The 14,394-nt window shown below is 32.5% G+C and overlaps 1 protein-coding gene across 1 annotated transcript in view; it reads left to right on the top strand.

Annotated features, from left to right (window-relative positions):
* LOC144858623 (ATP-binding cassette sub-family F member 3-like) overlaps nt 1-14,394 on the top strand; it is a 140,037-nt gene continuing 125,643 nt past the window's right edge. The window contains exon 1 of the mRNA XM_078714709.1: nt 1-88. Coding sequence (XP_078570835.1) covers nt 16-88 — 73 coding nt within the window. The 5' untranslated portion in view covers nt 1-15. The remainder of the gene's footprint in view (nt 89-14,394) is intronic.

Here is a 14,394-nt window from a genome sequence, read left to right as displayed (position 1 = left end):
TATACCTCAAGCAAGATGGCAGCTTACAGAGAAGTCCTTACTGCCTATTTTCCTCTGATAGACCATGACCTTTTAGAATATGTTACAGGTAATTCAAAGTTCATTCAATTCAATTGCAAAAGTATTCTTTTTTTTGTCTCAAGCGATTAAATACAATAAGAACAAACACATAAACCCTAGCTAGGCCTAGGCCTATTCAATAGTAGTATAGCACTCACACTTAGCCTAGCTAGGGTAGGCCTGTAACGCCAAATGAAGTGACATTGCCAAATGAGGTTCGCGTGGTCTGTATCGCACAAGGCGGTCACTTAATTTGGCAGCACGTTTCTGGTGGTGAGCTAATCGTGTTATTAAATATTGATATTATTTATTTCCAAATAAACACAAACTGAAAATTATTGACCTGAGTATTTCTAACCTATTATTATTAGTAATAATCTTTACTCATTGCAAGAAATTAAACCATTATAACTGAAACATACGACGAAAATTTACGATTTTAGTGTAAAAAAACGAAAGGCACTGTCATCGAAAAATATAGAAAACTCGACATGCATGATGGGAAGCCTACCGACCCCTTTCTAAGCAGCTGGAAAAGATAGGTAGATTCATGGAATTTTCAAACTAGGCCTAGTCAGATTGGTTCCAAATTAATTCCAAATTGTAGAGCATAAAATTAGGATAAAAATGAGGGGTCTCCCATTATTGTCCGATTCAGGGTCTCGGAGTTATCGCAATTTTTGTTCCGCAAAATATTGCCATTTTTAGGGCAGTTTTTTATATACCGTAGTTCCCCGGGTATAATCCCACCCCCCTTGTACGTGAAATTTGCCGAATTTGGGAGGTGGGACTATACCTGGGGATTTCCCGCTGCATGAACTGAAAATGACGATATTTCTTCTAGCTACGATTTAGGCTATCTAAAAGCTATATTCCGATGTAGGCCTAGCAATTAGACGGCCAGGCCATCTAGGCCTAGGCGGCCTAATTGGTCTTACCTGTGCTATGCCTACCGTATAGATTTTCCCCGAGATTTCTACTTAAAAAATACCCTAAAATGTGATCTAGGCCTAGCTTCCCAAATCGACATGAACTCGATCATACGAGTTCTCCATGTTCACCCACACGCTCGAGCTCTCTGTGTAAATCGCATGTTGTTGTTGCATGTGACACAAACTCTACTGCACAAGCCGGTCGGTATAGAGGGCGGTGTTTTTTTACGGTAATCAAGCATGCACAGTAGTGTAAACAACAAGAAAGAATGTAAACGACGGCGAAAGGATGTACAGAACGTGACGATCGGGGCATGCTAGCATTAAGGTTGTATTCAACTTAACAATGTTGTTTGATGAGTTTTAAGTCAGCCAAATTCAGAGAAATTACTCTATTTTTTGGTGAGAAATTGACGTCGGCCTAGCTAGCTACAGTAGGCCTAGCTAGGCCCACCTCTGGCCTAATGTTAAATTATACACTGGGACTTTGCCCGGGGATATGCTTGCGTGCGAAGGTAATCGTAAAGTCGGGGGTGGGATTATACCCGAGGTGGGATTATACCCGAGGAACTACGGTACATAAATTGTGACCATCTCGTAATGAACCCAAAATACTAATGTGATAATATAAGTTTGTACTTTTGAAAATGGTAGCCATATCGATCGCAATGGTCTCTAATTTCAAAAGGACCGCAAATTTAAAAATTCCCGGTAATCTTAAAATGGCCGCCACCAATTTCAAAATGGCTGCCACCAATTTCAAAATGGCCGCCAATTTCTAACAAAAGTACCAATTATAAATTCAATAGATCTCAAGATGATTCCATTGGATAGATGCCATCGATTTTCAAGATGGCTGCTAATTTTCAAAATGGCTGCCAAAATTTAAAATGGCCACTAATTCCAAAATGGCCGCCAATTTGAATTTCAACAATTAAAATTGAACCACAAATGCTGAAATTTAGTGTATCAAAGAATTTCTGCAAGTTTCTACAATCAAGCAACATTTTCAAAATTTTAAACTTTCCAAACTATAATTAAAATAACCGGTATGTTTATTTATTTTCAAGTTATAACATTTCTAGAATCACAGTTTGTTTTTAACTGCACAAGGTAATTTCCAGAATGATAATGAAAATTAAAAGGTGTAGTACTACAGCAGGAATGATGAAGTTCCTGTAGTCTGAATTCATCAATACAAGTGACACTGATGAAGATGTCTATAATTATTAATGGTAGTTTTAGAATGTCCTCAAGACCAGACTAGCTTCGATAACAATTTTGATTGACACTGATGAAGATGTCTATACGGTAGTTTTAGAATGTCCTCAAGACCAGACTAGCTTCGATAACAATTTTGATAGAAAGATATTAAAATAAACTTTAATTAATAAATTTATGTTATTAATGTAGTGTTAAATTAATGTTTTACATCATTGTGATATGTATTTTAATTATTTTTATGACTCATGGATTGCTTCTTTGCATATATTTAACTGTTTAAATAAAAGTTTTATGGTACAGTCTCTGTCTTATATCAATAAAAAATACTATTTAGTATTTATAACAACATAAAAACAGTTTACAAACATCAATTTACAATAATTATTTCCAAAAAAACAAAACCCCCTATTTCACAAAATGGATCAGTCCAGTTACTGTAGTCCTATAGTAAACTTGGACGATTCCATTTTTAAGGTAGGTATATTATGCTGTAACCACGTTTTTATTAATTTAATTGTTTTCTCTTAAATGGTTAATAAATAATATTATAAATGCATTTGTTATATAAATATTAAACTAAAACATATTTGTATGATATAATATACTAGGTATAGGTGTCCGTTCGAATGAATTCGTAATCGTAATATTGGAGGCCTAGCCGGTATGAAATGGTCGCCAGTCCAACGGGTCTAATTACATTTTCGCGTGGTATATATTGTCTACACAACTTGTTTCTAGGGTAAACAATGTATGCTGATTCTGAACATTTCATTTAAAACATTGAACACTCAACCGAAATTGGGTAGATCGGGGGTCAAATATCGGAAAATATAATTACTTTAAAATCTACCCGCCTAAATTCTGCTATAGATTAAAAATAAGAAGACATAATGGCATAATTTTTTCTCTAAATTAACAACAAAACATCGTCAGCGACGATAAAAAAAATGGCTGTGCTCTGACCTCATCACATTTTTAGGGAAATCGATATTAATACACCCCTATTCATTAAACGTTGAATAGGACCACGCCACCGCTGTCGGTCACGCGGTCACAAGTTTCCAATACAAAATAACGCTTGCGTATAGCGCCCTCAAGGAACGATTGCGTGAATCTACCTAGAAAAGAAGACTACTCGTTTTAGCGCCAAAGGGAAGTGTTTGAAGTCACGTCTGCATGTTATGCGGACATGGGCTGGGACAATTTGCCTTTGGCGCTAAAACGTTGAGTGTTTGAGTTATGGGACGCCATTTCTGCATTATTTCCTAGTAATATTTTGATTTGACGTTCCTTTCGTCAGTACATTATTCCCGTTATTATTTTGTTCGTTTTTATGAATTTCTATGTTTATTTTTTCAAATTAAAATGATTATTCATTGAATATGAATGTATCCCGTTATTCTATTGATTATTATATATATTTTTTTGTTTAACATTGCTTAACTATACAGTTTTCTAACCTTTTAGTTTCATTTTTAAGGCCAAGTAAAAAAAATACATGTTTCTCGTCCCCGCCCGCCTCCTTTTTGGAGGCCTCCTCCTTTTTTTTGTTATTTGTTATTTTTAAAATTTCCATAGAAAATCCCAGTCAATACACGTATTTCAAAACACAGCCAAGCGGAAATACTAAGAGCACAGTAAACCATGTGCCAGCCAGTCATCCATGCATTGTTAACATTGGGAGCTTCTTCACAGCACACATTCAACCCAGTGTATTTAATAAACTCATAACACGAAACCGACGACCCCTATAGCCTAGCCTAGCCTAGGCCTAAGTGTGGTATAACATCCCGAAGCCGAACATAGCTAAAGATCTTTAAACCATACCTTATAATTATATAATACTCGCAAGCAGGCAATTGATTGAAAAAATTTGATACTGAATGTGTCGACACGAACAAACGAACAGATATGGAACGCCAAGAGTGCATCATTAAAACTGCATTCGACTCGATTAGCACACGAAATATCATAAACATGGCAACCCAGGTCAAAACGGCCCCTTTTTCAGCGGCGGGTAAGGTTTGACCGTATACAATGCATGTGTGAAATGTAAAGCTTTCTTATGGCCCTCCCCATGCACATGTTTGCAACACGCTGCTTGGTAGGCCTATAGTGTTCGTTATAAGAAGACGAGATGTAATTATACGTCCATGGTTTAACCATGTAATGTATAATATTTATTTCTTTTTAATTTCTTTTTAATATGTTTGTCGAAATACCAATGACCAACCAATGACCAATCCACTGAGCAAAATAGCAAAAATAAAAATAAAAAAATATAAAATAACAAATAACAAGTGCCTCCTCCTTCCTTTTTTGAAAAAGTCCGGACGAGAAACATGTATATTTTATTACTTGGCCTAATCAATTCCGTTTTTTTAAAATGTATAATGGTATTTATGTTTTTTATTTATAAGTTCTTTAAGAATATGAATTACATGATCACATTTTTGTCACTTATTATACCTACAGTATAACACTATATTTACTTTGATGTCTGAAACATTAAAACATAAATTCGGAATAATGGCGAACCTAACCTCGCAAATTGTTAGTTAGATATTCGTTATAATTTCATCATCTGATTTGTTAAACGTGTGTGTGTGACCATAATAAATAAATAAGGGATGGCAGGCCTACAGGTAGGCCTACGTCGAGGGGAAATTCACCAAATTGTTTCATCAAAACAATAACTCATAAGGTTGGAAATATTTAGAACACAAATAGATAATGGAACCAAATTCTGTAATAAAGATGAGATATTACGTTGTTCTCTTTTGTTATCAATCTCTTCATGTCATGTACCGTAATAGAAGGTAACAGTTGAACATGCATATCACAATAAATAAACTAGAAAGACACTCCGAGAGTGCATACCTCCGCCTACTGTAAAATTCTCCTACATAAGATTTCTCCGGTAAAAAAGAAATATATATAATATATTTGTGTGTGTCTTAATGCTGTTTGTGATTTAGGCTAATTTCACTACAAGCATGTGTATGCGAGTTTGGTGTAATGGTTATGTATTAACAAGCCTTTCATTAACAATAGCTTCAGTTGACTAACAATAGAACAGCAACGCGAAAATCAAACGAGTGAATTTGAAAAGAAATAGGTTTTTTAAACTACTTGCATCAAAAAACGTTCACATTAAATCAAATTATGTTTTAAATTTACAAATCACAAATTATAACTCTTGCCTCTTGTACAAAAATGAAGTTTTTTGGACAAGTAGTTCTCGAGAAAATGCAATTTTAGTTTATTTGTTACTTTAAGACTGCTCGCCGGCTTTTGGAAAATTCTGTCCTATCTTTTAACACTAGCAGGTCTGAACAGTATACCAAAAAAGTGGTCCAGAATTAAGACCATGGTCCCAAATGGTCCCAAAATTTAATGGAATGGTCCTTGACCACATATCTATCCGATTCATTTTGGTAAAGATCTTGTAATTACTTTTTGAGTAATCCTGCTAACAAACAAACAAACAAACTAGCCCTCGCGCATAGCACGATACTTGGCCAAATCAAAATTGGCCTCCTGGACCTTGACCCGATTTTCACCAAAAGTGTGTGTCTTAATGCTGTGTGATTTATTCACTACAATCATGTGTATACGAGTTTGGTGTAAAGAAAAACTGGGTGAATTTGAAAACAAATAGGTTTTTAAACTATTCGCATCAAAAAACCTGTATATTAAATCTAATTAAGTTTTAAAATTACAAATCACAAATTGTAACTCTTGCCTCTTGTACAAAAATGATGTTTTTTAGACTAGTAGTTCTCGAGAAAATGCAATTTCAGTACACTTGTTACTTTAAGACTGCTCGCCGGCTTTTAAAAATTGTCTCCTATCTTTTAACACTAGCCGGTCTGAAAATAATACCATTTTTGTTATTTGTGAAGTTATTAATAAACCAATTTTGTTGATTTTCAATAGGCATGGTCTGAAAGTATACCTATCTACACCCGAAAATTCAGAATGATAACTTGAAAAATGTAGGCGCTATCGTGCTAACAAACAAACATACAAACAAACAAAGTAAATACTATACTTGGCAAAATTCTTTTTGCCAAGTAACAAACACACGCTACCGATTACATATACCTCCTTGGCAGAGGTAAATAATGGTACCTAATTAATTCAGCATTTTCATCAAGTTTTAACAATCTTTGATGTCGGAAACATTCCCAATAATAGAGACTAATTTTGCAATATGTTAGATATTTTATTCAGCTGGTACTTTTTACCTTGATGTCGGGAACATTTGAACATAAATTCGCAATAATGGATCATAATTGTGCAATGAAGTCGTGTCATCTTGTTCATATAATGTGTGAAAAAACTTTGAATGGGATATGGGGTGAGCTAAATTCTAAGCAATCTAAATACATGATACTTATTTTGAGGTTGAAAAAGAACCTAATTTTGCAATGAAGTCGTCATCTCATTTGTTCATATCGATGTGAGAAAAAGTTTGGATGGGAATGTGGTGAGCGAAATTCTAAGCAAGCTAAATATTTACACATTTGCAGCCTTCACTATTTATAGAATAAATCAGCATTAAATAAGCAAGTGGGTAAATCTTTATGGAATTCATTTAAAAGCAATATGCTATATAACATTGAATGTGAAACATATAACAATAAAGAAACAAGTATAGAAAAATGGGTAGCCTTAAGAATTACTATTATGCTAATATAATTTCTAATTTGATACGATTATCAGAAAAGGAATTCACTGTGATACGAGTTACAGGTTGTACTGATCTGATTTTATTTCGTTTCATCTTGTATATAAATACATTGTATAATCCTGGTTGTAAAATGAAAACAAACAAATGAAAATCTCACAAATTCTTTATGTGTAAAATATTTTAAAATGAGATATAGATGATAATGATGATCATTGTCAAGTGTATAGAAAAATATAAGAACATTAATGAAAATAGGAGGTAATACGGAATTCATAAATGTAAAAATGTTACAGATGAATTGTAACGACATTGGGAATTAACAAATGTGTTAAATAATATGCTTTTATGTAATGACATGAGATAATATAACTGGAATAAAAGTGGTGTTTGCGCCACAAAAGAGAAAAAAAAAGCTATCGATGGAATGGTGGGTACGAAATCCATGATAATTAAGCTACTTATCTGAAATAAATTCGACTGGAATCTGATTTCACAAGAGGACCTCTTTTTTACCTTTTTTTACCTCGGACGTAAATAACAATTTAAATTATTATGTAATTTATTCTCTTTTTTTACAGATTGAATATGATACGTTCTTTTGAACGAAATGGCGAATCGATGATTACTTACTGTTCTAAATGATATATATGTTTAATAAAGTCAATATTAAAAATATATTGTGGTGTTTTTATTGTATATTAATATAATAAGCCAGTTATTAAGAATTATATATATTTTTTCAATAAAGTATATCAATATATATATATATATATGTTAATTAATTAGTAAAGTAACTAGTAGTGTTCGCAATCATAATTTAATTACAATAACATGATGACAGTAATTTATTTATTTAATATCCTACATTATTTTATACCTTCAGATATAAAAATATTGATCAATTTAAAATGAGTTTTAAATACTAAAATAAGATGCAAGTGTCTGTATGGTACGGTAATTAGGCCTAATTATATATATGTGTAAAATATTTTAAAATGAGATATAGATGATAATGATGATCATTGTCAAGTGTATAGAAAAATATAAGAACATTAATGAAAATAGGAGGTAATACGGAATTCATAAATGTAAAAATGTTACAGATGAATTGTAACGACATTGGGAATTAACAAATGTGTTAAATAATATGCTTTTATGTAATGACATGAGATAATATAACTGGAATAAAAGTGGTGTTTGCGCCACAAAAGAGAAAAAAAAAGCTATCGATGGAATGGTGGGTACGAAATCCATGATAATTAAGCTACTTATCTGAAATAAATTCGACGGGAATCTGATTTCACAAGAGGACCTCTTTTTTACCTTTTTTTACCTCGGACGTAAATAACAATTTAAATTATTATGTAATTTATTCTCTTTTTTTACAGATTGAATATGATACGTTCTTTTGAACGAAATGGCGAATCGATGATTACTTACTGTTCTAAATGATATATATGTTTAATAAAGTCAATATTAAAAATACATTGTGGTGTTTTTATTGTATATTAATATAATAAGCCAGTTATTAAGAATTATATATATTTTTTCAATAAAGTATATCAATATATATATATATATATATGTTAATTAATTAGTAAAGTAACTAGTAGTGTTCGCAATCATAATTTAATTACAATAACATGATGACAGTAATTTATTTATTTAATATCCTACATTATTTTATACCTTCAGATATAAAAATATTGATCAATTTAAAATGAGTTTTAAATACTAAAATAAGATGCAAGTGTCTGTATGGTACGGTAATTAGGCCTAATTACGCGAATTTCTGCTAATAACTCGACTGGCGGCCACGTTGCTTTATTGAAAACACAAACAATGTATTACAATGGAATAACACTTAAATGTATAACCCACCCTATTATTACTAATAATAAAAACCAAGATTCGGTAGTACAGTATGTAAAGGAGATATAAATATTCGGCAATACTGTACGTAAATTATTATTGCAATACCGTACTGTATAAAGATTCGATAGTATGTAAATGAGATATAAATATTCGGCAATACCGTACGTAAATTAGTATTGCAATACCCGTACTGTATAAATATGCGATAGTATGTAAATGAGATATAAATATTCGGCAATACCGTATGTAAATTATTGCAATACTGTATAAAGATTCAATAGTATGTAAATGAGATATAAAGATTCGTCAATAATACTGTACGTAAATTATTAATGGAATACTGTATAAAGATTCGGCAATTTGATACCGTACGTAAATTATTAATGGAATACTGTATAAAGATTCGGCAATTTGATGCCGTACGTAAATTATTAATGGAATACTGTATAAAGATTCAATAGTATGTAAATGATATATAAAGTAGATTCGGCAATACCGTACGTAAATTATTAATGCAATACTGTATAAATATTCGATAGTATGTAAATAAGATATAAAGATTTGGCAATACTGTACGTAAATTATTAATGCAATACTGTATAAAGATTTGATAGTATGTAAATGTGATATAAAGATTCGGCAATACCGTACGTAAATTATTAATGTAATACTGTATAAAGATTTGATAGTATGTAAATAAGATATAAAGATTCGGCAATACCGTACATAAATTATTAATGCAATACTGTATAAAGATTCGATAGTAGTATGTAAATGAGATATAAAGATTCGGCAATGATACCGTACGTAAATTATTAATGTAGTTCTGTATAAAGATTCGATAGTATGTAAATGAGATGTAAAGATTCGGCAAACCATACGTAAATTATTATTGCAATACTTTATAAAGATTCGATAGTATGTAAATGAGATATAAAGATTCAGCAGTGATACTGTACGTAAATTATTAATGCAATACTGTATAAAGATTCGATAGTATGTAAATGAGATATAAATTTAAAGATTCGGCAATACCGTACGTAAATTATTAATTCAATACTGTATAAAGATTCGATAGTAAAGATATAAAGATTCGGCAATACTGTACGTAAATTATTAATGCATACTGAATATAGATTCGATAGGAGAGTGCTCGAGAATCGTCTGGTCAGTTCAACGAGAGAGATATAAAGATTCAATAGTACGTAGATTTATGATGCAAACGTAAATTATTAAAGATGTATTGTCCCCCAAAAACATGAAAAAATAAAGATTAATAAAATCAGATTTTGAATAGGCAATTTCATGGTTTTAATAAAGTTATTCACTTCTGTAGAAAAAAAAATCTTAAAAAATAATTATTTCACTTATAAAAAGACAAAAGAAATGGTTAATTTCAACCAAAAACCATTGTCTTCCAGACAATTTAGGTATATTTTGCTTTAAATTTTTTTTTGGTGGAAAATGTTTTTTTTTTGGTTCAAGTTTTTGGTCATAGTGAATAACTATTATGTGATATTAAAATGGCATATTCAACAAAAAAAAATTATTTTTTAGGGGGACAATATGTCTTTAATGATTCGATAGTGTAAATATATTTAGTAAGTTAATATTACAATACAACCATAGGCCATGGCGTTGACAAGGACAATCAAAGATTAAAGCGCACATGGCGTTCCATACAAATGACGATATATAACTGGCGGCCGCTTTGGTTGGCGGCCACTTCGACCATACTCCATACTGTTTACTTATGAATATGTATAAAATATTGACCAATCAAATAATTTTTCTTCATGAATTATTCATTACCGATGTCACGTCGCTGGGTAACCAACAAAAATTACAATTTTCCATGAACATCGCTTCTAAAACCAGGGGCCGGATTTATCAAACTTGCTTAGCAAAAAAATCGTCTTAACTTTGCCTTAAATCCTTGATTTTGCCTAAGTCAGATTTATTAATATATCTTATCATTCATCGACGGTTCTTGATTGAAAAAGTGAATTTAAAATATCGTAATAACTATCCCGCTATGTTTCGGGTTTTGGAATAGATACACACATGGTGTGGATTGACTAATGTAAATAAACTATTACCCGCCGGACACCATCCATCCCCGCATCCATCCCGGTGTTTCTCGACTGAGTCTAGCCAACTTATGACATTGAGTATATTGGGAGCGAAGAGAGCAACCATGGGCTGGGGGGCCGCCAAGGGAGCGAGCAAGTGGTTAATTTCAATCGTTTTACCGGTCACATAACTACGGCAAATTTCTCCTACGGGGCATACAACTCGTAAACAGGCTCTATGGCATGCGGTACAATATTGTTCACTTTATTTGATGTTCACTTGTTTGTATGTGCCGCACCATCTAACACTACAGTGTGTGTTGGCACGCAGTACAAATATTGCTCACTTTATTTTTTGTGGTACTGTGCCTGGTTGGTTTAAAATTACTGAATGACTATGATTTCTTTATTATAGAGTATCGCGTTGCTGACGTCACAACGGTAGGTGACGCTGCGTGGTTGCTAGCGCAACCAAAAGTGTGTTCAACCTGCCTGAGTGGTTTGGAATAGGCTTATTGAAGTAGTCATTTTAAAACTTAATAATTTTCAATAAAAACAAACTAAAATTTCAAAAGATCACTAAATATTTGTTTTTAATAATCTATTTATTCTTCAACTACAGTTTAATTAAGTTAAAAAAAATCAAGCTAAGATACATAATTTGATAGAAATACAGATCTTTACAGTTTATCAACATAGTAGCGTTGAACGCATTTTTTGGTTGGCTAACAACCATGCAGCGCCCTCTATCATTGTGACGTCACACCGTTATACTCTATAAAATACAATTATTTTGAATAAACGAGATCAAGACTAGAGAATATAATGTATAATACACTACAGATTTATTTTAAGACCCTATAAAATGTGGACCTTTTGCAATTTGGCGGGGTGCGTACACACCCGTCGCAGCCCCCCCCCCCTGGGTACGGCCCTGATCGGCTGCCAAGGGTCGCTGTCATTGATAAAAATAAATAAATGTTGATTTTATTTAAGTTTAGAGTGAATGATTTTCGTATGTATTTCCGACTGTTGTGCTCTTTCTCTATTTCAAGTAATAAAAACAATAGTTGCCAGAATGCGCCCTCTTTTGTTGGTAGTGAAAATACGGAGATAAAATGTTATAGCGCCGCCATCGCTAAGAGAAAAAAGCTAATGCGCATGCGTAAGCAAGGATTTTTCGTCTTACGACATAATTTGCTGCCCTCTAGAGTTTAATTTTGCGCATGTGCAAAGTAAAATTTACCTAACACAATTTTTCTGTTAAGACGGTTTGATAAATAAGATAATAAGTTATTTACTTAAGCAAAAATATAAGCAAATATTGATAAATGCCAACCCAGTAATTTACTGTATGTGAGGTCAAGTTCAAGGTCACACATGATTTTGGGTTTTTAAAGAACACAGGTCATAGGTCTATAAAATCTACACCAAAATTATTTAAAATGTGTAAAAGTAACCCAAAATTTAATTTTAATAGTTGGTTCTTAACTCTTACTTTGTTACTACACGTGTATATGGCTAATAGAGGGCTTCAAATACCAAGAACCAAAATGGTACCCTGTTTTAGAAGTCGGACAGTAGGTGGCGCTATATATAAAAACGTGTAATTAATCACTAAATTAAATTAGTGGATCGCATTTTTTAAAGTAATTCAATATCTATATATAAATAATTTTTTGTATATACAGTCGACATTCTCATTTACATACTTCTCAATTACGAACCTTCTATTTTACGAACGCCGTTCGAACGATGACGTCATCAGTAATATAATAAAACTTTTACGTACCTACGAATTTATTATCTTCTTAATTTATTAATCCCAAAACAATTACTTCATAACTAAAGCAAAGCTTATTAAAAACGATCCACGATTTATTTCTAGTTTAAAAGTTGTCTAGGCCGTTTAGCTAGGCCTAGGCCGTTCAGCTAAGCCTAGGCCGTTTAGTCTAGGCCTAAGCTAGTGGTCAGGAGATCATCATCCCCACTGCTGGAGTGCATGGAGAGCACCCTGCACATGTTTTGAAAAACCCAAAGGTTGATCGCGAACTGCAAAAAGGCTAGCTACGATGACCATACTATAAATTTAGTTTGGTTTTTGCATGTTTTTACGATATAAAAAAACACTTGACCCTTATTTATTAATATTTTAAAACTTTGTACATTATCCATTTTAGTTATGTTTGAATTACTAACTAGGCATATTACACCTACTCTTGTAAGCCTACCAGGGGCTTGTATGCTATTGAAATATAAACATAAGTCATGATTTATACCTTATTGCTTTTTATATTTACTTTTTTTTCTCTTATAAATTTATCGACCCATTTCCTTTACATTTTTTTTCATTCACTTTTTTTTGCCTCTTGAATATTATGCCCACTAAACTTTCTAATTATTGCATAGCTAATATACGCATCAGAACAATTAACATTATTCTCCATGACTTCCACTAATAACTCACTTCCCTTTAACAACATAATAGATGATGATCTCCTTCACATTTTTAATCCTGTTCAAGATAAAAATAAAACCTACACTGATGATCCTTCCTCAATTCTTTTCTCTCCGTTTGATTTTAATCTAAATGGTTGTTCTAAACCCAATGACAATCTCGATACGGATCACACTAAATTGTGTAACTATTTTTCGATAAATTATTTCAATCTTAAATATATAAATACCAAATCTTCTCTTACCATTTTTCTTCTAAATGATAAACGATGGAATTTTGGTACAGAGAATGTGTGTAACATAACAAAAAGCAGAAATATCAATCTTTTTGGCAGTTAAGGTGTTAATTTACATGTTAAATTTAATTGTTTTATACTGTATTTTTAATACTGTTTGTTCTTTTACTGTACTATGCACAGTAAGTTTTACATAGGGCCTTTGTTTGGACATGTTTTTACCACTGATTTTAATAGAGGGCGCTTTTTTCCGAACCTTCTCATTTACGAACTTTTTCATTTATGAACGCCTCTCAGACCAAGGGGTACGTAAATGAGAAGGTCGACTGTATAAAGAATAAAATGAATATATATTTGTATAAAAAAATTTGAATGAAAAAATGTCAAATATAAACAAAACATCGAGGGCATTCGAGTACCATTCAGTATCATTCAGTCAGTCGCATGCACTTGCATAAGTAAGACGTCCGCTGAATAGCTCCTGGTCTATTGTGTTATACAGTACAATCTTAATTATGCCGGACACAGGTGCCACTGCTAAGCAGAGCGGTACTGAACAGGATTTTGAACAGTTTGTTCGCTCTTCCCCAACAACCTTGCTTAAAGGCCAACAGGAACTAACGGATTCTATAAATCATAACGCCGAAAGAATAAATGCCCTGGAAGTGAAACAGTCAGTAATGAATACTTTCAAGTCTTCCACTGAAACTTCTATTACCGAGTTGAAAAGGAATCTACTAAGCATGCAGTCGGAATTAAACAAAGGTGAGCGGTTTTCCCGTAGAAACAATATCCATATACTGGGTATTAAAGCCCACGATAGAGAGAATTGCATTGAAATT

The sequence above is a fragment of the Antedon bifida genome, chromosome 2, assembly GCF_963402885.1.
Source record: "Antedon bifida chromosome 2, ecAntBifi1.1, whole genome shotgun sequence".
Lineage (NCBI taxonomy): Eukaryota > Metazoa > Echinodermata > Crinoidea > Comatulida > Antedonidae > Antedon > Antedon bifida.
This window is presented reverse-complemented; position numbering and strand designations above follow the sequence as displayed.